This window comes from Vombatus ursinus, unplaced genomic scaffold (assembly GCF_900497805.2).
Source record: "Vombatus ursinus unplaced genomic scaffold, bare-nosed wombat genome assembly UNPS02014812.1, whole genome shotgun sequence".
Taxonomy (NCBI): Eukaryota; Metazoa; Chordata; class Mammalia; order Diprotodontia; family Vombatidae; genus Vombatus; species Vombatus ursinus.
The window spans coordinates 7,444,328-7,471,117 of record NW_020954590.1 but is presented as its reverse complement, the minus strand read 5'-3'; the positions used below and the strand labels follow the sequence as shown (position 1 = coordinate 7,471,117).

The 26,790-nt window shown below is 33.6% G+C and overlaps 1 protein-coding gene across 5 annotated transcripts in view; it reads left to right on the top strand.

Moving 5' to 3' along the window:
- Nucleotides 1-26,790, top strand: part of LOC114054231 (aspartyl/asparaginyl beta-hydroxylase-like) — a 151,422-nt gene that overhangs the window by 56,699 nt on the left and 67,933 nt on the right. The window contains exons 5-6 of one of the 5 annotated variants that reach the window (XM_027877410.1): nt 17,960-18,001; nt 21,366-21,806. The exons of 3 other annotated variants lie outside the window; for them this stretch is intronic. In XM_027877410.1, coding sequence (XP_027733211.1) covers nt 17,960-18,001; nt 21,366-21,724 — 401 coding nt within the window. In that variant the 3' untranslated portion in view covers nt 21,725-21,806. Of the gene's footprint in view, nt 1-5,764; nt 6,007-17,959; nt 18,002-21,365; nt 21,807-26,790 lie in introns of those variants that run through there. One more of the 5 variants, XM_027877411.1, reaches the window with a different exon arrangement.

Sequence of the window (26,790 nt, the reverse complement as noted above, 5' to 3'; positions counted from 1 at the left end):
AGTTGTAATCTAAATGGTTGTAAGTTCTGTGAATGTTTTCTTATTGATGTGCAGGAAGAATCAACATTTGCTTTTTTGTGCATGTCTGTTTTTTTCATAGAAAATAGTAAACATTATTCCATCACCCTATTGAAGTTTTTTTTAAATGTGATTTTGATAGTAGCTATTTGAATTGGGGTTTTAAAAAGATATATACTCTTGTTTGAAATGTATTTGTATCCCATGTGTTAATTAGAATGATACTCATTTATGGTAATCAAAATGTTTTGTGACTCTTTAATTTAAAGAAAGTTTTACATGCCCAAACTAAATATGTAGAATTTATAATTGTACTGTCTACTTAGTAATAAGAATATTTTCTCTTTAACAGCTCTTTATTTTAGTATGATGAAGAGTTAGCTTGCTATTTTAAAAGTGTTTTCAAAACTTCTATTATACACTGATTTGTTATTTTTAGAAAGAAGTTATTAAAGTACTTGTAAAATGTGTCTACAAACTCTGTTTAAAATACATTTTTTTGGTTGAGTAATGTTAAGAATTGTCAAACAGCAGTTATTAACAAGATATTATTTCTGCTTTGTCCACATCTCTGTAGGGATTACATTTGGATTTCAAGTATCAAATTTTAGATTTGGAAATTGATTATGTAGATTTTTAAATGAAGCAATTAACAAGAAAATATTAGGCCTAGCTACCAATCCCTCTTTTGTTGACTTTTTGGTTTTTACATAGATACATATTCATAAAAAACGTACAAACTACAACTTGCATTTTATGTAAGAATTTTCATATTTAGAAATGCAATAACTAAATTGGGTGATTAAATCTCTGAGTTTTTTTGAGAATGTGACTCTGAGTCACATTGCTTCACATGACATCTTCATCACATTGCTCAAGTCTATGATGTAGTACCTCTGGGGCTTCATACGATTGATTTCGGCCTGATTGAAGTTGAGGAAGCTAAAGATGAACCCCAGCTGCCAGACTCAACTCTACCATTTCTTTTGTATTTAATTTTGATCTTCCAGTGTTTGAAAATAGTGACATAAGGTACAGTTTGGGTCTGGAGACAATAAAATGCTGTTTACTCACTTCTGACCTTATGTTACTTCACTAAAAATATCAAAAAAGGAATGATATTAAGCATATTTACTGAAACCTTTAATGAAGTCATGGCAAAGAAAATCAAAAGTGAATGGGTCAGTAATCAGGTCAATTGCAACAGGGCAAAGGCTGACTTTTATTTGTTGTGATAACTTTTATATTATTGTACTGGGTATATATATATATTTTAAGTGAATAATTTGTAGGCTATTATAGGATCTTAATTTAGTCTGCATCAGTCTTATCAGTTTTGTGTAAAAGAAATAACATGCTAATTTAAATATTTCTTATACTTATTCAAAGAGTTAGTAAATCATATACAGAGATAGTATGAAATAATTTCTGTGGAATTCACAACAGACAGCAATCATGGTATTTATGTGGCACCTTTGTAGTTACATAAGTGCCTACATACATTGTCGTTTGATCTTCACAACAGCCCTGAGGTAGGAAGTGCAAGCGTTACAATTCCTCTGTTACAGGTGAGAACGTTGAGCATTAGAGAAGTTAAATGACTTGTCCAGCATCACATAGCTAAATTGATGGTGTCGGGTCTTAAGCTCAGTCTTTAGACTTCTGATTTCTCTTTTCGCTAATTGCTCTTTTCACTCTACCATGTCACCCTGAAAGTCTTTTAAAGTTTATCATTCACCTGCCTAAAGAGCCTGCTTGATAATTACTTAGTAGAACATCTGCCTACCCTAAATGATGAGTTGCTTTAAAATATTTTATTTCCGTTTAAATTGTTGACAACTAAAATCACTTGAAATGAAAATATTCTCTCCTAAAACATGCTACTTTGGAGACATGATAAATTCTTGAGTAAATTAATAAGAAGATGTCTCACCACAAGAATAGCCAGAAGTAACATAGCATTGTGAATAACAATCCTGTTTTCCTGTGTTGAGCAACTTACAGCGATTTGCTAGATGCTACAGTGAGTAAAGTATAAGGGAAAAGGAGATAAGCTACAAAGCTTGGGATCACTAGTTCTACCTCATATTCTTTTTTCTAGCCACTGGAAATGGGATGATAAGCATCCCAAAAAGTAGCATCAGGTAGTGTGTGTATGGGGAGCAACTACTGAGGTTTGTACAGTTCTAGAAGCCCTCTGGTCTAATTCCTTTCCACTCTTTCTTTCATGAGTAGCTTCTTACCTATGTGGGTAGGAGATGAGGAACCACTCGGTATGAAAAAGGTTCCTTCTTTTTCCTAAGCTACACATTTCTTAGGGCTCTGGTGTAAAGAATTACAAGGAAGCTGAGCTGATGAATAAGTAGATATAGGAAGAAACTCTTTGTAGAGTTGTCTATATTATTCAGCTGGCAGCTTTTGTTTATTATATCTTTTACTAGTGGAGTTTTTCATGCTAATATTAAAGTCAGTAAAGTCAGATTCTGTTTTCAAGATTTTATAGAGTCCTTTATGATTTTGATAGTTTAATTTTTTTCAAAACAATATTTGTCAAGAAAAAGAGAAACCTTTTTTTCTTATTTTTGTTGAGATTAGAAATAAGGCATTGTCTAGGATGATCTACTAAACATAGAAGGAAAATTAAAATTTTAAAACTCTATATAAGAAACCAATTATAGAATCATAGATTTTTAGTTGGAAGGCACCTCAATGACCATTGAATCCAACCCACCTCATTTTACACACCAGGTAAATTGACTTCCAGAAAGGTTTAATGGCCTGCCAAGGGTTACACAGATACTAAATATTTATTTAGTAATTACCTCTAATTGACCAGAAATATCTTGGGTTCTTTCTGATCCATTCACATATGAGTGTGGGTTGGAGAAATTTAATGTCCATATCAATAACTTCCTTACTATAGGTAATTCCTATTGTGGAAATTCTCTCTAATGATGTAGATCAGCATTTGGTTTTTAAATTGGATTCTTAGATGCTTAGGACATTGAAATGTTAACTAACCTGCTCATGGTTTTACAGATAGTACATGTCATAGGCAAGACCTGAACTCAGGTCTTCTTGACTCTAAGGCAGTCCTCCATTAGCTATACCATGCTGCCACAAAACCTCAAAATTAATATTATGTACATTTTAAAATTTCTTCTTACTAAAAAAATGGGTTCAAATTGAAAGCTAACTCAATTGCATGTAGAGATTCAGTTCAACTTGGTTCAATATATATTAAGTGCCTGCATAGGCAGAGCACTACAATGCACACTTACAGAAGTAAATATGTAGCTAAGATACATAGCCCAGCCCTAAGTTTATAATCTAACAGTAAAGTTGCAAGTTCCTCATAGGGTTTGACTTCTGGCTTTTGTGGGAAGTGCTTGTAAGAGAAGGCACGGAAGAAGTGAGATGGCTCTTGAGACCAATAAGTAAAAGTACATGAGGACTGGTCACTTCCATCTTGGAGAAAGAGAAAAAGTATACTAGAAGAAATAGCATTTGAGCTAGGTCTTTTGATAAGAAGCCTGGAAAAAGATTGAGATTTAGCTCAGTATCCAGGGAAATAAGATATTGGTGGAGTAGTGGATAGAGCACCAACTCTGGAGTCAGGAGGACCTGAGTTCAAATTTTGGCCTTAGACACTTACTAGCTCTGTGACCCTGGGGAAGTCACTTAATACCCATTGCCTCCAAAAATAAAAAATCAGGATGTTTCAGATTCTAGGTGCAGAGAATGGTATAAGCTAAGAAATAGAAGTAACAGTGCTGACTGTGTTTGTGGAACATAGTTAAGTTTGATTGGGAGATAGAGTATTTTAAAAGGGAGTAATGTATGACTTAAGCTGATAGATACCTTGGAACTGAATTATGAATCATTTTAAATTTCAGGCCACAAATTTTGATTTTGATTCAGTATACAGTAGAGGAGCTACTCAAGATTTTTAGGCACCTTATCAGATTAGTATATTAATTAGGAAAACTAACTGTACTGGTATAATTGAGACAATGGAGAGATTGACAGCTCCATTAAAACAGTTAGAAGTTAGTTATGAGAGCCCAAGTAAAAAGAAATAGGGATCTAGAATAGGGGGGTAGGATAGAAGATGAGGAGATGGATTCTCCTGTAGATGTAGAATCTTTAGGACTTGGCAATTAACTCAAGATAACCGAAATTTCTAGCTTAAATGACTGACAGAATGGTTATCATGCACTCAGCATTGATTGAAGTAGGGAAGTTAGGAAGATAAGCAGACTTTAGGGTAAATAATATGTTCAGGTTGGGATATGTTGTCAACAAGATTTCTAAGAAGAGACTTATACCAGATTTGGCACCCAGGAAAAACTTGGGTTACACAGTACTTCTTTGACAGAAAAAAGTGGAGTAAATTGTGTATAATCTTCATCATGTCACTTATCTAACACTCTGTACCTATATTTCTCTCATATTAATTTTAGATGTTAATAATATGTGGAGAAATCATGTTCAGTAAAGCCTGTAGTGCCCAGTTTGGGAAAAATCCTGAGATCCAGAATTGTGATAGCTTGTCAATATTTGTAGGTTAATGATCATAGTACGCACAAAATTTCCTCAGACATTCCATCTTGACTTAATTCTGTGTTTAGTAATGTGTTTTTGCTAGCTTTCCACCCTGTTTAAAACCTGGACTGATTGTATTCTCATCACTGGGACATGTTTTGTGTCCAAGATTTAGAAATTACCAGAAATTGCGTTGTATTAAGATGCTGTCATGACCTGAAGGGTAAATTTTTTGTTTAGTAGAGATGCTTTAAAATTGAGAACGTAAGTCAAAGCCTGAAACTTAGTTTCTTTTGGTTGGTTGAAAATGATTACTTTATTAGTAGTCTAAATATTAATGTTTTTCATTGGTTTGATTTATTTTTTTTATTTTAATGTGTCAGGGTAGCAGTAATTGGTGGAAAATACAGGGAAGAAGTTTAGAGAATGAATTGATTTTAATTACAGTTCTGCCCCTGATTTTGTAATGTTGGGATGATTATTTAGGATTTTTCAAATTATTAATGATGCTGAAGATCATAATAGGAGAGAGAATTGTGGAGGCTAGTTTGTTGAAGTACATTTATGCCTGCTTTTAAACAAAAGTGAAAAATGGATGTGGTCAATTAGGTAAAGCCTTAGATAGCCTAAGGGGAAAAATTTGAGGAAATAAATTTTATAGTTATCGATGAATTATCATGGACAGGCCTAAAATACTGCACCCACCTCTTGATTATTTAACTGCAAGTGATGAACTTTGTGGATTATCTGACATTTTTAATGTCATTTTTTGCTGATGTGCAAACTTAATCATTAGTTGAAGTAATATATCATTAGAAAGACTAGGTTTTTTTTGTTGTTTTTTTTTTTTTTTTTTTGCAAAAAATAAGATTGAGGAAGTAATTTAATGCATTCAGAATCTGGTAGGAATAACTTTTTAGTTATTTGCAGTTTTGTGCTGCTTGTAGCACTCATCTTCTGCTTACTGCATGGAATTGAGAGTTAATTGTATAGTGCTTTTTCTGTCCAAAATGCAGGGTTTAATCTGATGCTTTCTGTTGCAATCATTACTTTACTTTCCTAAATGGCTTTTCTGTAAACATCTATGACCGTGTACAAGATTCCTTTCTTAAATCACATTTCCTAAATTTCTTTTTTTCCACCTAACTGCTCTCCTTTATTTTCTCTCTCTCTCTTTCTCTCTCCCTTTATTCTTGTGTAGGCCTGACCAAAGATGGCAGTAATGAAAATATTGATTCTCTTGAGGAAGTCCTTAATATTTTAGCAGAGGAAAGCTCTGATTGGTTTTATGGCTTCCTATCATTTCTCTATGATGTAATGACTCCTTTTGAAATACTAGAAGAAGAAGAAAGCGAAACTGCAGGTGATGTTGATGGTACGTCACAGAATGAAGGGGTTCAGGGAAAAAAGACTTGTATTATTTTGGATTTACAGAACCAGTAATGTTGACCAAAGTTAATAATTACTGGCTTGTGCTAAACTTGAAGCAGATTCCTTTCTTGCTTTATCAGGATTGAATTTCAGGGGGGACTTGAGCCTAATGTTTGATTTTTCTAAGAATGAAGTCAACCATGTGACCTTCCTTCACTAGTTGATGGGCCTTTCATTAATTTTCTATTTTGTATTAGGGGAAGTACACTACACAGTTGTTTTAACAATCTACAAAATAAACTTTAAAAAAAAGTCCTTAGTGGTATAGTTGGTTTCTGTATGATTTTGCTTCAGTTTGTGCATTCTCCGCACTAAACATGAAACATTAACTGTAGTATTATTTTATTGTTAACACTTAATGCTTGTCTTTCTAACAGAATATTGATGATAATGGTCTTGATGATAAAATATTCTGGCATGATTGATAAGTTATATAAAGGACATGCTTCTACATTGATCTTTAATATAACTATTATAATATAAATTATAACATAAAACAATTGATACTAATTTTTATCATAATTTATTTTAGATTAAATAATTTTTACATTAGGTTAAGATGGATTTTATTTAAAAGCTCTATATTGGTGCTTTTGAAGTACTTTTCAAAGAAAAAAATAGCCTTATAATTTTTGCATAGGTTAGTTAAAACAAATTGTTTTATGTTTTATGGCATGCCAGTATATTTCTGTCTATGAAAGCAAATTTTCATTCTTAATTTAAGATAGCAAATTCAGACCTATTAGGTGTGGATATGATGACTTTTTTTTCAAATTTTATGCAAGTGGGAAAATGTGAATTTGTATCTTATATAAATGTTAAACATATTAAAATTATTCACCCACCCTAATATCCAATGTCTATTTCTTCCTGTATTTAATATTCATCTACAAATATTGATGTAGATATTCAAAGGCTTTTAAGTTATATATTAAAATAAAGGTCTAAAATACTTTTAGGGCTAACTAAAATTTATTGTAGTGTCATGAATCTTTGTTAAGGGGGAAATTAAAAACAATTCTCCACTAGACTTTCAGTGACTTTCTTGAAATCCTTCTTAAACCTATTACCTGTTACTCTTAAGTTAATCTACTTTCATAATGAGAGATGCACTATAGTGAAGCTAGTACATTCATTATTTTTAAACATTTCAGTAAGTGTCATAAGTCTTATTTCATAGATTTTTAAATAAAATTATTGTAATTTGGGCATCCATTAGGGAGAACTTTTAACGTTTATGAATTTTTTTTATTCTAGAATAGGTCTCCTTAGGCTTCTAAAGTGTGCACACAGTGAAATGGTTTGTGAAATGGTATTTCACTATTTTATTTTTGAAATTTTGAAAATTGTAGCATATTTAAGGTTAAAATAAAACTATTCTTCACTTTTCAAATATTTAGTCAAATTATGCCATTGGGTCCATTACAATGCCTTGAATTTGTTAGTGATTATCATATTGACAAAGGTGTTCCAAATGGAATTATTAATACTAAAATCTGAAATTGTATTGGTACCCCTTGTTTTTCTCAATGGAAAAAAAATCTTAATTTGACCCCAAAATGTCCATAATTTATGAAAGAGGAAAGAAGGGAGAGGGCAATCTCAAATTAAAACCTCATATATCTGTTTGTTCCCTAGTTATCATTTCCATATTGTCTGTTTTTTGTGTAACATATTTAACTATTATATTAAAGTAACAATCTTCCCTGAATTTTATCTTGAAGTTTGTTAATTACTAGTTAATAAAATGGTATTTAAAAATTCCTACCAAAAAACCTAAACATAATAATAGTGAACTGGTTGAAGTATTATTTTCCAATTTTTGTCAGCCAGTTAATGTTTATCATCTGGAAGTTTGTGATATTGAATGAGATATGAAACCTAACAGAATTAAGGTTCCATCAGTACATATTTAGGTGTTTCATTTCAAGTTCTGCAGTGATGCAGATCTTTTTTTTCGGGTTTTTTTTTAATTTCATTTGAAGATTGCTTTAGGTTTTCACCATTTATTGTGACTTTTAAAATTTAATTATAAGATCTTAATCCTGAATGTGCCCCTTGATTTCAAACTGAAACATCTAATAGTCATAAACCAGTGAGTTTAATTTTTAAACTTAATTTTAAATAACACTATTAGACCTAAGATAAAACTAACTTTGAAAATATATACTGCTTGATAAGCTTATGAATGGCAAATTATTTAATCTGTGTAATAATAAACTTACAAATGCCTGTTAGAACCATTAATTGATTAGTGTTGCTTGGCTTGCATTGATACTAATTTAAATCACATGTGCAGAAAATGATTATGCCTCACTTCTCTCCATGATAAATATAATGGCAAAAATTACATGAGAAGAAAAGTAATTTATCTGAACCCTGGACTTCTGTGACTTCCTTCAACAGTGGGGCATATATAGTTTTTTGTTTTTGTTTTTTTGACCAGAGATTGGAGTGAGATGAGAAGAAAAGATTATTTAGAATTTAAAAGCTTTGACGCTAAATGCTTTTAAATTAATAAAAATTTTGTGTTTTTATATCCAATGATTATACATGTAATAAATAGTTGAGAATTTTCTTTAAATTGTTTAAATCATTTTAAAAAGTAGCATATTTTGAAATTGATATTTCAGTTTTATAACTTCATGTACAGGAATTAGTTATGTATAAAGAATTTCAGACTTTGAGTGTAATAAACAAAGGGTCCATACTTTATATAAGAAGTGAAAACATTCAGAATTTTGAGTTTTGCTGAATTAATTCTCTGTTTTATTTTGTTAGATTAGAATTCTTTGTGTACAGTTTGCTGTCTATACAATATATATATGATGTGATTCCTAGATTAGCATCCTCTTTACTCTGTAAACTTAATGCTGGTTGCCTGGTGTCAATGGTGATTGAGCCTGTAGAGTTGCTACAGTGAGTGGAATGTCTGTACTCTCTGAGGCCAGAGTCTCTTCCTTTGCTTTGCCCTCTAGGCCTGTCAGCTCTGTTGTGTACTGGTCCTGGTTGTTCATAGGTTTTGGGAAGAGGCTCTTTGGGGGAGCAGATTCTCTGTCCTGGACAAAGTTTCTCTTGGATTCGTTTTGTATCTGAGTTTCCTATGCACTAACATGAACATCAGGTATGGTCATGCATTAGGGGAATCTTATTTTTCTTTCATTGATGCCAAGGGAGCTTGGTGGCACAGTGTATAGAGGGCAGGATCTGGAGTCAGGGGAACCTGAGTTCAAATCTAGCCTCAGGCACTTAATTGTGTGACCCTGGGCAAATCATTTAATCTCTTTGCCCCAGTTTCTGGAGGTAATAATAGCACTTATCTTGCAGGGTTGTTGTGAGGATCAAATGATGTGCTGATTGTACAGTGATTAGTACAGTGCCTGGTACATAGTAGGTACTATATAAATGTTAGCTGTCATTATTATTACTATGTTTTAAAATTAGAAATATCTGTAGGCAGTACAGCACCTGTATAGCAAAGAATACTGTGTAGTATGGGGCAGCTAGGTGGCTCAGTGGATAGAGTACCGGCCCTGGATTCAGGAGGACCTGAGTTCAAATCTGGCCTCAGACACATAACACTTACTAGCTGTGTGACCCTGGGCAAGTCACTTAAGCCCATTGCATAGCCAAAAAAAAAAAAAAAAAAAAAGAATACTGTGTAGTGAAACCCTGTTGAGATGAGGGATAGGAGGATTGGAGAGGATGTACTCCATCTGAGCTCACATCAAACACAACTTTTAGTTACATTGGGAGAAAAAAGTGGACCAACAAAAGCAGAGCATCTTCCCGGGGTGGGGCGGGGGGGAGTGCAGTGACAATGATACCTGACCACTGAGCAAAGATAGAGCTGCCCAACTTATTTTGTTTCTGTTTTTTTTTTTTTTTTTTTTTTGCTTTATTTATTTATTTATTTATTTATTTATTTATTTATTTATTTATTTATTTATTTATTTTGACAAGGAGAATGAGCTTCACACTGGAAATATTAGAACAAAAATGACCTAGAGGAAACTGATATTCAAGATAACTAAGGAGACTGTAAGAGGGCACCTAGCTGCCATTAATGAATTCCAGGTACCCGACACAGATAGATACTATTGGCCAGAGAACTTCATTTTGATTCCTAAATCAATTTTAGACTGCATCCTTTAAAAAAAAAAAAAGATAGTAAGCATCTAGAGTGATTACAAATAGCTGGAATGGCTTTATAGGTTATGCCAAACTAGCCTTTTTGAACAGGATTACCAAATTAGTAGCTCAAAAGGCATGCTCTACGTAGTTTGCCTAGATTTTAGTAGAGTTCTAAATAAAATATCTCATACTTTTCTTGTGGAGAAAAAAGAGAGATTGGGATTAGATGATAATAAAATCATGTAAATTCAAAACTAGTTAAATGGCCAGACTCAAAAGAGTAAGTTAAGTTGTTCATGGTTCAATGTCTGCATAACAGGCTGTATTTCCATTAGAGTGTCCCTGGGATCCATCCTTAACCCTTTGTTGATTAACATTTTTATCAGTGATTTGAATGGCGTGGGACATAGATAATATGCTCATCAGATAGCAGATAGGTGACACAAAGTAAGGAGGTTTAGTTGACCTAAGGGATGTGAAAGTCAGAATCTAAAGGGATGTTGACCAGCCAGAGCAGTAGGCTGAGTAATAGGATTAAATTCAGTAAGAATAAATGTAAATTGTACTTGGTGCAGAAAATCATCTTCACTGGCAGACAGTAGATGAGGCATGATTAAATGGCAGTTGTGAGAAAGATCTGGGGTTTTAGGAACTGCAAGCTTTATGTAATTCAGCATTGTCATGACAGAATCAAAGAAGATATTGTAATCTTGGATTGCATTAAGAAGGAAAAAGGCTTCTGTGAATAGAAAGGTGATAATACCATGTACAGTGTTCTTATCAGACCTCATCTGGAGTATCATGTATATTTCTGGACACTTTAGTTTAAGAGGAGAGTATCTAGATTTGGGGTTTGGCAAGGCATGAATGGTCGTAGGATCCAGGATAAGGGATTAGAGTGTAGAGAACAGTGTCATGTTGATCTGTTGAGGATAAAGATTAGAGAGAAGAAATGAAGCCAGAGGTTGAGAGAGCTGAAGAATAGTAGAGAGAATGGGAGTTTTGGTGAGAGGATGAGGATAAATAATAAGTTAAGGAAGAACGAGTGAGACAAAGAGAAAAATGAAATGACAGAAGGTTATGAATAGATAATGGTAATTCAGAATTCTTGGTCATGTAAATGTGATAATTGTGGGTGATAGAACAAAGGTATGACTATGTGTCAGTGAAGTATAGAAGTTGAGGAGATGGAGTAATTCAAAGGTTAATCTATTAGAGGGAAGATGAACATGTATGAATTCGTCTAGTATAAGGGTAGGAGTTTGGATGGAGAGGAAGACTGAGAGAAGTAATTGCATTCCTTGAGAAAGGAGAAAGGGTAATGTGGGGGCTGCCATTAGGATTGGTTAATGTATTTAGGCTGGGGAAGTCTCAAGGGAGAGGTTGCTAGATAATGGCAGCAGAGGCAGAATCTGGAAGTGGCAATGGGAAGTGAGGAGTATTCTGATTCCTTCCCCCCCCCCCCCAACTATTGAAAGAGTATGAGAGAAGACACAATCCATATTAGAAAAAGGTAGCCAGGTGTTCTGTGTGTTGGGATTTAGCCATAGCAGTCCTTGGATATAAGACTTTTCTAGCAATCTAGCCAACTAACAGAAGCTGTGCTCTGCTGACCTTGGAGAAGGGTTGTAGAGGAAGTTTTATATTGTGTATACTTCACGAAATCTGCCCTGCTTTGCCTATAAAACAAAACCAAAAAAAAATTCTATCAGATATTTTTAATGTACATTCTAGATTTTCCCAAGCATTTTGGGTCACTTTGAGTGTTTTAGCAGTGTTGGTAAGGTGGACAGATTGTATGAGTAACATGAAAATCACCAGGGCTGTAACTCGATACTGACAGAATGATTTTCCATACATTGATATATCAAGAACTTGTGATTTTTGGAAGTATGAGAACTCTTTCTATCCATTTAGTTTGCAAGCTATCTATAAATTAATCTTAGAGAATCACCTGAGATGCACAGATATTAAGTGAGTTACCCATAACTAAATAGGTAGTTTTAGATGTGTTTCTCCTAAGTCTGGGTCCAGTACGTTGTCATGTGGAACTGCCTCCCTTGATTTTCCAAAAAAATGATTTTAATTAGAGAGCAATAATTTTGGAGCTGTAGATATTCTAAATCCAGTTTGCCACAACACTCCTTCAAGGGAGCTACTAGTAAGAGGTACAAAGACGGAAGTGCTCACTTTTAGCAAGCATGGAAACCAGGAAGACTTTTGTAGTGACCTGTATAGAATGTGCAATGTTTGTCTTTTTGCCAGGGCCAAGTACCTATATCTATGCTTGAAGTGCAAGCTGGTTTCCCTCCCAGAATAGAGTTATAAAAGAGGTGAGATATACCTCTCCCCTTTCTTTGTTATCAGGGACAATGAAATTCTCATTAAAAAATTGGAGAAGGGCTTTGATGTGAAAACAAAGAAGGAAAGAGTTCAGTGAGGACCAAGAGCCCTAGTAGATACATGGTCAAGAGATAGAAACCAACAGTTTTCAAAAGAACCAATGCAAATGATCAGTGACCGTATGAAGAAAAAAATGCCTCTAATCAAAAATAAAGTAAATGGAATCAAATGCAAATCAAAACAACTTAAGATGTCACTTTATAATTGACCCAAAGCTTCACATTTTAAAATATTTGTTGACCTATTAAATTGCAAGGATGACAAAAAAAATGAAATTGTTAATATTAATCAATCTGTAGGAAGATAGGGATGTGGATGTATTATTAGTAGAGCAGTAAAATAGTCCAACTGTTTTGCAAATTAGTTTAGAACTGTGTTAGAAAAGTGATTAAACTGTTCATTCTCCTTGACCTTGAGGTCTTATTACTGGACATATACCCCAGCGTGGTAAATGATAAAGGGAAAGGTGCCTTCTATATCAGTTATTTTATAGCAGAAGATTTTCTGGTAGTAAAACTAAACCAACCCAAAACAAAAAAACAGGAAACATGGGTGCCAATCAATTGGGGATTGACAGAACAAACTGTGATATATAAATGTAATGAAATGTTACTGTTCTGTAAGAAACAATGAATATGCATTTAAAGAAACTTGTAAAACCTTGTATGAATTGATGCATAATGAAGTAGATAGAACCAAGAGAACAACATCCACAGTAACCACAATAATTTAAAGGAAAATAGCACTAAAAGATGCATCAATGCCAGTGATCAATTTTGACTCAAGGATTATGATGATAAAACATTCCTGCATCTTTTTGGTAGGGAGGTGGTATACTACAAGTATAGAGTGAGGCATGTGATACTACACATAATTAGTGTGTTTTATTTAACTCTACTTCTTGTTACAAAGAAGAGTTTCATTGGTGAGATGTATTGTGATGTTTTAGAAGACTTGTAGAAATGGATGATTACTACTTCTGGCAATTCTTTTGGGCACAAATGATACTGCCAGAAGGTACCTAGAAAACATTTCTAAAAATTACAAAGTTTTTGGGGAGAAACTGGTGACCTTACGGACACAGAAAGTGTTTTCGTCACTGTGGCCAATAGGTAACAGTTTCAGAAGATTTTCGGGTTTGGGAATGGAGTTTCTGGTTCCAGAGATGATTAGGGGAACAAAGAAAAGAACCTATATATTCTAAAATATTTATAACAGCTCTCTTTGTGAGGCACAGAACTGGAAATTGCGGGGATGCCCATCAATTACGGAATGGCTGAACATGTTGTGGTATATAATTGTGATAGCATATTACTGTGCTGTAAGAAATGATGAGCTCGGTGATCTTAGACAAACATGGATAGACTTGCATGAAATAATGAAGAATGAAATGAGCAGAACCAAGAGAACATTGTATATAGAAACAGCAGTGTTGTTTTAAAAACAACTTTGAGTGACTCATTTTGACTATTATGAATACCCGAATTAACTACAAAGGACCTATGAAGAAAGATGCTTTTTGGATCCAGAGAAAGAACTGATAACTAGAAGTATGTATAGAGTAATTTTACATACACACATATTTGTATCTAATGGTAGTCATCTCTAGCATGGAGGTGAGGGAGAGGGAAGAAAAAGAAGGAAAAAAAGAAATTTACTTGAATTGGGAATGGTTAGCATTGGAGAAGAGAACATTTGAAAAGTGGGGGAATATTGCAGCTGTCTTATAAGCATTTGAAAGACTCTTATGTGGTGAGGGCAGAACTAGGAACACTGAACTTAATTTTTCTTTCTTTCCTTCATTCTGGGAGGCAAATGCATTTCCTATCTGGAAGAGATCTTATTAGGTAGCCATAAACAAAGACTGGATTTTGGATCCTAATACTTGCTTTTAATTGATGTTAGGTTACTAGTGGAAAATTGTCAAGTTATTGTTGTTTGCAGCCCCATGGAAAATAATATTCCTTTAAAAACCCATACCATAATTGAAGCAACAATTTCAAACATGGGTTGCTCCATCTAGCCCCACCTTATTTTGCCACTTAATTTTGCTCCTCTGTTCATGTCTTTCATTTGGACTTTCCAGTGAGGTAGCCCTTTCATTTGTCTATTTCTCAAAAGAATTAGTCTTAGCCTCATTTTTCTAATTTCTAAAATAAGCAGTTTAGATTATTTTTTAAAGGTCTTTTCCAGTCCTAAGATTCTAAAATTACTGGTATAGTACCATATAAGAAATGTAACTCAAGGTTTCCCTCTCTTGGCATAGAGTAGAATGGCAAGCATTCTAATTTCCGTAGGCCTTTCCAATTCTGTAGCATTATAGGAGAAAACAATCTACTTTTTATAATTCTATTATTAAGCGTAGTTTCCAGAGATGCATTTTGGTGAAAGGTAGAGGCTCTAAGGAATACATTTATAAACATAATCAAATGGAACATTTTAGTTTTATGATTGTTAATGTCTTTTGTGTGCACATGGAGACTCGACTATTTTAAAATTGATTCTGTAAGGAAAAATAGTTTTTATGTGTAATATGAGAAGAGAAAAGATAATAGATGTTAATGTTGTAAAATGTTATAGCATTATTAGTAGAGTTAAGAGAAAAGACTACTTTTTCCTTACCAGCTCTGAGTAATTTTTGTCATGCTGTAAAATTTGCTGAGAGACTTTTATATACAGAGCACTGTGCTTGGGGCTGGGATGGTTTGCAGAAGTAAACATTGCCTCGGACCTAAAAAGTGCTTAAGGTGATATAGAAGAAAGAAATGCAAATAAACACAAGTCACAAAAATATATTGAGCCTGGATTTGCAAAACTTTTTGGAAAATGGGAATAGTAAAATAGTATTTAGAAGAGAGTAGTAAGAAGTTTCTTTTATTATAGATAATGTCGAATAGCTTAATATCAATTCAATATTTGTGATGCATGTTTTGTAGGTAGTAGGATAGAGAGGGAAGTGTCTGTTTTGGGACTTTTGTTTATAAACCCCATTGTTCAGGTTGGTGAGAATTAGAGTGCCAGGCAACAGATATTGAAGGAAATTTTAGAGATAAAATTACAGAACTTAATAACTTTACATTTGAGAAATGAAGGAGACTAGGAGGAAAAAAGAACCTGGCAGTTATAGTGTCCTTGGTGATTTTTAAAAGAGCAGTTTCAATAGAACATTAGATGTGGGAGCCAGATTGTATAGAGTTGAGGAGAGATGAGCAAGTAGCCTGCCTTGACTGGGAGTTTAACCATGAAGGGGTGTAGAAGAATAGAATTCAGTGGTTCCTGGGTGAAGTAGAAGAGTCAAGGGGATGCATTTTTAGAGGGTTCAGGAGGTTGTAGTATATATACAAATGGAAAGGAACCAATAGTGCTTGGAGATCATTTAATCACCTAGTGGAAATTAATCACCATTTAATAGAGATTTAAAAAGTAGAAGAGAGAGGAGATAATTCCTGTAGGAGGGAGTTGGATTAAATTTATTGACAAGTGTTAGTTTTGACAAGGAGTTCAATTAATCTTCTAATATTGAAGTAATGAGAGAACAGATGCTACTACCATATTTTGAAGAGTAGGAGGAGTTAGCTCATTATCACTGTTAATTTTCTTCATTGTCCCCCTTTTACATTATATAGTGCAAAAGTAAATCAATCCTACCCTTTTATAAATTACCACGAATTCCTAATTAGTGGGGTCCAGATCACTGATTTCATAATGCACCCTATAATGAAGTTTAGTATACTGGGAAATGCATTTAAGGTCACTGGCAGATTACTGTATGGCAGATAGTATATGGGAGTCAGTGCTGATAAAAATCCTTTCTTGCGTCCAATAGTCTTGACCTCTTTCCCTTTTTCAGAAGTCCACCAATGAGGCCCTGCTTTAACTAGCTGGGTTGTAGTCATCAAATCCTTTCTTTTAGTGCCTGAAGAACAGTATTTGGCAGTGTGGGACCTCATTTTAGGTAATGTGGAATGTGTGTTATAGTACATACAGTGAATCTGGTATAGGATTAGAAAGTAGAAAATGATGCGGTGGAGCAAAAAGAACATTGGAATCAAAGTGTTGGGCTTGCCTTTTACTTGAGCCTCAGTTTCTTTTGTAAAGGAACACTGGGTTCTTGTAGGGACTGTGAAAAGCCATTTTATAAACTATAAAACTCTATAACTTTGTAAGCTGTTGTATTGTTATTGACATCAGGTAAGAAGGATGGATCTAGGTGGAGTGGAGTGACATGAAATCAGCATTTCACTGTTGAAAAGGGCTTTCAGAGATCATCTACTTCAACCCCGAGGGAGAATGCGCATCAGTCTAGTGCAGCAAGTGGTGAAGGCATTTAGCAGGATGGCATCTTAATGCCATTATCAGGGCACTTGTGAATAGTGAACTGGTCTGGACACAGGTTTCAAGCTTCACCTCTGATACATACTGTTTGAAAGACCCTGGGCAAGTCACTTCTCAGTGCTGTAGGCAACTCTTAGGCTCTTAAGTTGCAGAGAAGGTGCTAACCTGATTGACAGAGGAAGTTTCCTTACCTGGAGGTTCCTATACCAATGAAATCACAGGTTCAGTCTCTATCCCCTTTACTTGTCTATTAACATTATAGGAGAAGAAATCTGAAGACTTTGCACAGTTATTAGGGAATAACAGAGCCAAAACAGTATTAACCATTAATAAGTCTTAGGAGAAGGAAGGGATAGGGGCAGCATGGTATGGTGAACAGTAGTCTGACCTGAGAGCAAGAAATACCTGGGTTCAAATTCTTCCTCTGATTCATTCTGCCTGTATGACAGGCAAATTACTTAATCCTTCAGTTCTCCAGGCATCTCTCTTGATTACTATCTAGAGACAGGTTGCCAGTTGCAGCAGTGGATGGTTATCAGCACCAGTGAAATCACAGGTCTGGTGATTTTTGGTGACATAATTGAAGCAGTAAAGGAAAATTTTGTCAAAGCGTTGTCCCAATGTTTTCTAGAAATTAGTCAGTTGTGGCAAAGTGGGAGGCTGTTATTCTACCATTTCCTTTTTATCCACCAAGCCTTTTCAGTGGAAAGGAGTTTAGACCTTCTTCTGGCACGCATACTGTCAAAACTGCTTAATCATAAAAAGTCATTGTCAGTGATTCCCAGCCTAGTGGTTACTTGAAGACTTGTGTCCTTCCAGGTCTTTACTTAGTCAAGTGATAGAGCTTCTTTCCTTTTTATAAATAACACCGTGGTCTTGTCCTTGTTAATGACAGTAAAATAAAAATTTCTTAAATATTTTAGAAATGGTAAGTACTTATATAAAATTTTGAAGTAAGACACACAAAATGGTCAATTTTATATTAGAGACTAAATGCAGGACTGATTTTAGCAACCATGTAAGTTTTTGGTGTTTGTTAATTTCCATAAAAATGTATTCCCATAATCTCTCTCCGTCTTGTGAATACCAACAGAGGAACCAGGTGGGGTAGCCAAGAGAAAAGCTAAGGCCAAAGGTATTTTGTTTTTTTGATTTAGCTTTATGCATATGATGATGGATTTTATGCTTTAAATGCATGAGTTTTGCAAGATGGATTTTGTAAATGCAGCTACTAATGTTAAATGGCTTTTAAAAATTGGTTTAAAGGGTATGGGAAATATTTAAACTGTAGCTAACTTTGTGAGGATTTCAATAATTGGTTTAGTGACAGTAACTTAAGAATTGTCATTTTCAAGTTAAATTTCATGTTGTCAAAGATTTATAACTGTCACTTGACCATGAAATATATATGTATACCTGAATATTTTTATCTAAATCTACTTACTTTGTGCAGAAGACATATTCCTTAGTGATTTGATTTCCTAAAGAATCAAGTTATTCCTTTTTTTCCCCTCTCCTTTACATCAGAACTGCTTCAGTTGGCATTTTTCAATCATAAATTTATTTTAAAAATATATAATTTTCTATATGATCATCATCTGTAACATTGTGAGACCTTGAAGTGTCTTCTTAATTATGGAAATTCAGTATTATGTCCATAATGTACATACGGATTCTTTGAAAATTAATAGCCAAAATAGCCCAGTTTCCTGGCTGCATTGTATTGAATTGTACTTTACTTGTGGAATTTCTTACACATATCTAAAGCCTTGTAATCTTCTGTGCTTTTGCATGTGTTTTATGTTCATCATGGTAACTGTCTTTGTATTTTAAATATAATAATTTTATTAATATAATGTTTGCATACTTAATATAATACTTGACATAGTTTGAAGAGCCTGAAGATTTTAAATACTGTGTGAGCACCACTGTGTGATTTTGGAGAGAGGGTAGTTATGAATTATATATCTGCATTTGGGGGTGTTCAAATATATTCACTACTTTATCTCATGTGGAAAATTAGAAAAATATCTTATTTCTCACTGTCTTGTATGAAAAATGAGCAATATACTAAAATGTATTAAATAGAATTATTAACTGGAATTATTGTGCTCTTTTATCCAAGGTATAATAGCATATATGTGTGTATGTGTGTGTTTATTCACACACATATACACTTCAAGGTTTGCAAGGCCACTTAAATACATCATCTCATCAGATATTCACAACAAACCTGGCTGGTAGTGAAATTATTATTCTTGTTTTATAGATGAAGAAACTGAAACTAAGGCTTAGATAAGTTAGTTGACTTGTTTAGGATCACATAGCCACTAGGTGTCTGTGGCTAGAGTCGAATCTAAATCCCCCTCACTTTTTTTTTCACCTTACTGTTTCATTGAGATGCAAATGATTCGAAAAGAAAAGAAAGTTGGTTTCACATTTAAAGAGAAGATTGAGCATGTTCTGACTTTGGCACCCATTGAGCTCAATCTTTTTGTGTGGTAGTTTCTATTACCATTGATATTCCAAGTCAGTTGATAATGTCAGATATAGAATTATCAAAGAATGATCAAATTATTTTCACTCTATTTATTAAGTCAGGAAAGTAAACTTATATTTGAATGTGATTTTCAATACTAAGTATGATTCTTATTAACTTTGAGGGAATTCAGTCAATCAGAATGGCCCGTTCTCCAAGCCTTCTAATAATTCATGAATTTTACAAGAATAAGTTGAAAGAATACTTTCCATATTGTGTTCCATGAAAACGGTCTTCATTCCAAAAGAATGACATTCTGCTACTTGAGGCTTTTGTGATTTTGAGGAAATAGTAGTACCTCCCACAATTTATAGAATTGACACAGTTTTCCAGTTATTTTGCCAGTTGTCTGAATGCTATCTCCTACTATAAAATCTTGATTTCATTCTGAAGGGGATAAAACATCCGTCCTCATCCTCCTGTGAAACTCTGCTAACTTCTCATTCACAGATCCTTTAAAAGGTCTAGCAAGATAAGCAATAGCCATAATAGATTATCTTTTTATTTCCTTTATTCCTCTTTCTAGTATGGATAATAAAATGTTGGGTTTGACATATACTAAAGGTAACTCTGTTGCCACAACCTTGTTTTTTTTTTTATTTCTTTTTACTATCTCAAACACCGGAGATTATTAAAAGAAATTTTCAAAAAAATTTTCAGTACTTAATTTTTTCCATTTACTTGCCTGAGAGAATCAAAGTAAATGATTATGTGCAATTTTATTTTTCTGTTCTTTTCATTGTTATGAAAAAATCATATGTCTGGCTATAATACTTGGCATGTATGTACTGCTTTAGTGTGAGTTATTTCATGAGATTCTACAGTGTGTAATAAAATGCTTTGGAGTTCCATAGAAGAAGGGAACTATCAAATAAAAATAATTCAGTACAGCAAACATTAAGCATTAAGACACTATTCTAAGTACAGGGGATACAAAGTCAAATTAATAAAAGTTGACGTTTACATAATATCTTGTGAGTACAAAGTTCTTTGTGTACATTATCTCATTCAGTTCTTACAGTTACCGTGTGAGGTGTATAATGCAATTGGTATCCCCATTTCATAATTGTGGAAATAGAGGCTCAGAGGTGAAGTGATTTGCCTAATTTTATCCAGCTAGTAAGTGGCAGAGCTGGGATGTGGGCTCATCTCTTCTGGATGCAAATCTGCTGCTTTTTTAACTATAACACAGGGAAATATTAGATGTGAGAGGGAACCAGGTGTTAAAAATTATCCCTCAGTTTATGAAATAGATACTTTAAAGACAAGATAACTTTTATCTCTTTGATGGTATCTCTTTAATTATACAAGTACCTGCGGCAGCTCCATGATATCATGGATAGAGTGCTGGTTCCGGATTCAGGAAGACTCATCTTCCTAAGTTCAAATCTGGTCTCAGACACTTACTAGTTCTATGACCCTGGGCATGTCACTTAACCCTGTTTGCCTCAGTTTCCTCATCTGTAAAATGAGCTGGAGAAGGAAATGGCAAATCTTTCCAGAATCTTTTTCAAGAAAACCTGGAGTCACAAAAAGTCTGATACGGCTGAAATGACTGAATAACAACAACAAAACCCCCCCAATACTAGTACCTATGTGAAACTTCAAGTCTTCATTAATATTCATTTAAGGATGTGCATATGGATGGACTAATTTATTAATTTTGCATGCTGATTCTTTTTTAAAGCATTTATATCATTTTTGTCTTGCAAATCAAGAATTTATATTTTTTTAAATTAAAGCAACTTAAAGCATTTGTTTTGCAGAAACTGAATGCAACTAATTTTAATTGTTTTAAAAGAGAAAAGGGAAGGATATATACCTAGATGATTAAGTAAATTAACTCCTTGTTGAGTTTTTCACGTGGGGGAAAAAAGGCAAGTGTTTTATTCAGTGCTCCTGTCCTACAAATTAAGTGATGTAAATAATTTTTTTTCCTTTGATTGAAAAACCTGAAAAGTAAAAGAAGTAATTAAAGAAGAGCTTAAGAAGGCAAAGGAGAAACCGGAGTCAAAGAAGGAAAATAAGAATGAAGATAAAAAGAAGGGGAAGAAAGAAAAAGATGACTGGAAGGATAAATTTGCTGCTGATTCAGATAAATCCAAAAAGGAGTTTTCCAAGGGTAAAAAAGATAGAGAAAAGGAGAAAATAGGACTAGAAAAAAATACCAAAGACAAAGAGATTATGAAAAGATCAATAAGTGGCAAGGATGCTTCTACTAAAATGGCATCCAGACATAAAGAAGAGAAGAAAGTAGATAAAAGTCCTTCTAAGCTTGGAAACTTAGCAAAGGGTCAAGACCGGAAAAAAAAGAACTAAATTTTTATTAATTCCATCAACATGGAATGTTAAATGTACCATTACTTATTATTTGTTAAATTATTAAATAATATTGTAAATTTCTGATTTCTGAAACTCATTTCCCTGATTTTATTAAACTGAGATTATGGATAATTTTTGTAATAGCTATTTAAACACTTTATTTATAGTTACATTTATTTGTAAATGAAAACTACTGATTCCACAATGCATTTATTTATTTAAGGAATTTGTTTGCAGTATTGAAAACTTGATTTAATAACTTATTTCATTAATTTAATTTGCTTTCTATGTATTGAAGTATATTTTCAAGGTACATTTAGCTGCATAATATTTAGATTATTTTCAAAATGGAAATTTTTATTATCCTTTGATAGTCACATTTTAAAATGTAAAATAGCATTTCTTTATTATGTATACAGAATGTCTATGACTCTTACATTCTAATATCTAGCATACTTATCAGTTTGTGTCATATCACTGTAATAGTCTATAAGCTCCCTTGGGAGTCATTTATCATCTTTGAAAATACACTGCCTAGCATGTAGAAGGTACTTAAATTGAATAGAATTGGAAGGTAAGTACTTAGGTATCTATGTTGGAGTAATACGTATGTGAATATATTTATAAGGTTGGCTTTTCATGAATTTCTTGGTACCAGTAGAATATAAGCTCCTTGAGGGCAAGGAGTGTTTCATTTTTGCCTCTTTGAATCATCTGCACCTAATGCAGTGATCTGCATGTAGTAGATAAATAATAAAAGCTTACTGGATTTGTTGAATTCCAAAGCAGTTTAATTGCTGAAGAAACAAACAGACTAGGTTATAATAAGGCACTTCTACAGACTAGAGATTTTTATGAAAGCTCTATTTACTTAAGCTTAAAATGATAATTTTGTATCATTTTTCAGTATATATGCAGAATGACATATTTTGAGATGTGTTGTAGTGTCACATAATTATTGAAAATTATAAAATAACTTTATTTTAACCTGTAGATGAGACTTTTTTAGTTCAGCAGAAAATAATTCATTTAGCTAACAACTTTTTTTTTAAAGAAAAATATGCTCCAAACACTGCATTGATTTCTTCTGTACATAGAGCTTCAAGTCTCTAATTATGACAGATTGTAGAATCTAGTTCCTTGTTGTTTAAAGGGCAATCTTCTAATTTTGTTTTAGCAAGGAAAACTATAGTGCTGCCACCCAGAGTTCAATTTTTTTTTTTTTGCTATATTGTAACTTTTGTTCTGAAAAGCTTAATTATATTGAATTTTTACCATTCGTAGGTGGTAATTTCTAAACCACTATGATTTCTAGTTTTGTGTGTTTATGTATGATATATAACTGCTAAAATGCAAGCATCTAGTAATTCAGTTTATGCAAATTCTGTCTCATACATCTAGAACAGTGTTTAACTTGCATCATTTCCTAAGCACAATTCTTCTGAAATGGGTGCTTCATAACTAATTTATAGATTAAACTAATGGAATTTTTTAAGGATTTATTTATATATTCTGATATCAGATGGTGACTTGTTTACTGTGTTGACAAAATATATAGATTAAAGGAAATTGAAAAGAAAGATGTATAAGTGGTAATTTATCCACCAGTATTGTGATTTTTAATCTAGTCTCATCAGAAGTCAGGGAATTTTGTGTTTCTACCGAAGAGTAATCTTGTAATAATTTTTAGGTATTATGTAGGTGATGGATAATAGCTACTTGACAAGACATCCTAATGTAGAAAATTATAGATTTTAAATAAATGAATTAAAACATGACCTTTGCTTAATAACTCATGAATATTCATCAGAGCACCACATATTAATGACTTTATATTTTCAATTTAATCATTGTTTTTCTCCAGTGTCTGATGAGTACTGATATCTGTATATTAAAACAAATGCAAATATGTTCTGAGACTGATTATCAAATATAGGGCTTGATGTTTTAATTTATTTGGCTTATTAAAATTTGGATCTGATCTTTATCAAAAGAGGTAACACATTTTATAATACTCTATTTTAACATTGCAACTCATTTGCTACCAACATACATGGTCAGTTAAACATTTTGTTTCAATTAATTTGCTGAAGTTATACCTGAGTTGGACTTTTAAATCTCTCTCCTCTTTTAAAATTATTTTTATTTATTAATATATTTCTGAGTAAAATAGATGTCTTTAAAATACTACTTTTTATTATTAAGTATGGTGAGCTAAAAGTAATTTAATTTAAAACTGGGATGATTGCTTTATGTTTATCTTTACAACCATTGTTTGGCATTTCTGTATTAGTAGAGTTTCAAAATTCTTATGTGACTATGTTAATAGGTCAGTCTAAAATCATATTAAATCTGGTAATTATTTCTTGCTCAGTTTCTCCATCCCTTATTCCTTCCTTATACTTGGTAATGTCTACTTTTCTCTTGACCTCAACAATAAAGCTGAGTTATAGTCCTTGAGTTATAATAATAAGTATAACTCTCAAAATAGAAGTGTCAGGATAAAGACAATCCTCAGTGTATATTTTAGTTGTAGAATTTTGTGATTTTTTTTCAATTTTGTTTGAAACTTGAAATGTACTTTTTTAAATAAGATTTTTATAAAGGATGTTTAAGTACAGAAATGACCTTAGAAAAGAAACTTGCTTAACTCAGTGTGTCTGAACTGTATTTCTATAGCACCTGACTGCCATTTGTAACACTTTGTCTGGAGAAGTATATTTAAGAATTCTACTTGGAGGTGCCAGGAGCACATCGCTTTTCCTCCCAACCTTATCCAGTCTGCCTGCCAGGTAGTGGTTGGTTAAAGGTGAAAGTAACACAGAACAAGAGCTGGCATAAACTATGATGGGCTATTTCCTTTCCTTTTCATATTTTTTAAGGGTACAGAAGTATCCTCTTATTTTCCCAATTAAATTTTATTTTTAACATTTCATTTAGAAAAATTTTGAGTTCCAAATTCTCTTCCTCACTCCTGCCGCCCCCCCCAATCCATTGAGAGGGCAAGCAATATATCAGTTATAAATGTGAAGTCATAAAATCATATTTCTATATTAGCTATATTGAAACAAAAAAAAAAACAAGAAAAAGAAAGTAAAAAAAGTTTGCTTCAGTCTGCACTCAGAGCTCATCAGTTCCCTCTCTTTAGGTAGATAGCTTTTTTTTTTCATGGGTCTTTTGGAATTGTCTTGGATCATTGTATTGATCAGAGTAGCTATGTCTGTCATAGTTGATCATCGTTATCACTTTGTTCATTTCATTTAAGTCTCCCCAGGTTTTTCCTGAAACCATCTTGCTCATCATTTCTTATAGCACAATAGTATTCTATGATGGGCTATTTCCAATTCAGTTCTCCATCATCCCCCATTTTTTTCTTTGGGTTCCAGGGATTGGCACACTCGATTCCATTGTTGCTTAGAGGCAGAATTTTTCTACTTCACATGTTCACCTTACACACATTCAATTTCTCCTGCTCTCCTGGCCTTGAATCTTTCACATGCCACCTTTGAGGGTTTTCTAAGAGTATATATAAACAGCATTTTTATCTGTTTCACAGGTCACTATGGCCAAAATATTCATCACCATGTGGCCAACCTAACAGCAGTGAGCCTCTCCGTTTAGCTGGTCTTCAGACAGTAGAAACTTGGTCTCTCCAATACTATATTTGAACCCTTTCCAGCTTGAAAGAATTTTGAATTTTGCAGTCATAACATTTTAACACCCATGGTCATTTGTGTCATGATAAGCATAGTTTTCTGGAGAGCAGAGATCCATAGTATGTATTGGTTACAACACTTAAGAAACAGATCGAGTTTAAAAGGGTGCCCCTTTTGTGCCTCATGCTTTCTCTATTTTTTTTTTCTTCATTTTAACCATATATAGAGAAAGGCAAAGGCTGGGCAGGTGGTGGTTGTTGGTATTTTGGTTTAAAAAATACTGAAGAAATTTTATTCTGTATTTCAGAGGGGAACTTTGACATCCTACGTCCTGGGGCTCTGATGTGAGAAACAAGATTAAGTTGGGCATGTATTTGTGTGTGGGATGAGTATCAGGGAATAAATAGAATGGGGACAGGGCATGCTGACTTACTGTTTTGGTGCTGGGGAAATGGCAATATTGGAGGAGAATTGTGGAAATAGATGTTCATCTTTCCTTTCTTCTTCTTAACTACTGATACGGTTAACTTTTCTATTAGTATTGGGGTAAGATGAGAGACTGAAGTTTGTAGCAGCAGAGGAGTTTAATAGAGACCTTTTCCAACTGACATTGAGTATGACCCTCCAACTAATTCTGAATCCATCTCACTATGCTATCTTATTTGTTGTTGAGTTGTTTTGGTCATGTCCAACTCTTCATGACCCTATTTGTGGTTTTCTTGGCAAAGATATTGGAATGGTTTGCAGTTGTCTTCTCCAGCTCATTTTGCAGATGAGGAAACTGAGGCAGGCAAGGTTAAGTGACTTGCCCAGGGTCATATAGCTTGTAATAGTCTGAGACCAGATTTGAACTCAGGTCTATCTGGTTCCAGATCCAGTGCTGTATCCACTGCGCCACCTAGATTCGTCAGCACACAATTCTCATTGAACATTATTAAAGAAGTTTTGTGAATATGTTGATGAAATATTCACTTTGTTCACAGCATTCACCTGTTCAGTGACAAGGAAATTGAAAAAAAATTATGTTAGCAAAAGTTATATACACTTTTAGCTCCTTAGACAAATGTTTTTAGTTTGAATTTAAGCTCAGTAATCTCTACTCAGTCCTACTGCAATGGTCCATTTTGCTGTGGAGATGACCCTATGTTCTCAGAGCCTGTGCTAGTACAGATTCTAACAGAATGGAAACACTTCATGTACAGGCCTGATGAATGGTTGCATATCTGCTGCCTAGGAACCAACCTAAATTTACAAAGGCTTATCAATAGACTGACTACAGAGTGATAGATTTTTTAGTCACAACTTTCAAAAAGCATTGGTTAACCTGTAGAGAGCTTTTCAGCTGGGTAGGTGGAAGGAGTGGTCTCTCTCTCTCTCTCTCTCTCTCTCTCTCTCTCTCTCTCTCTC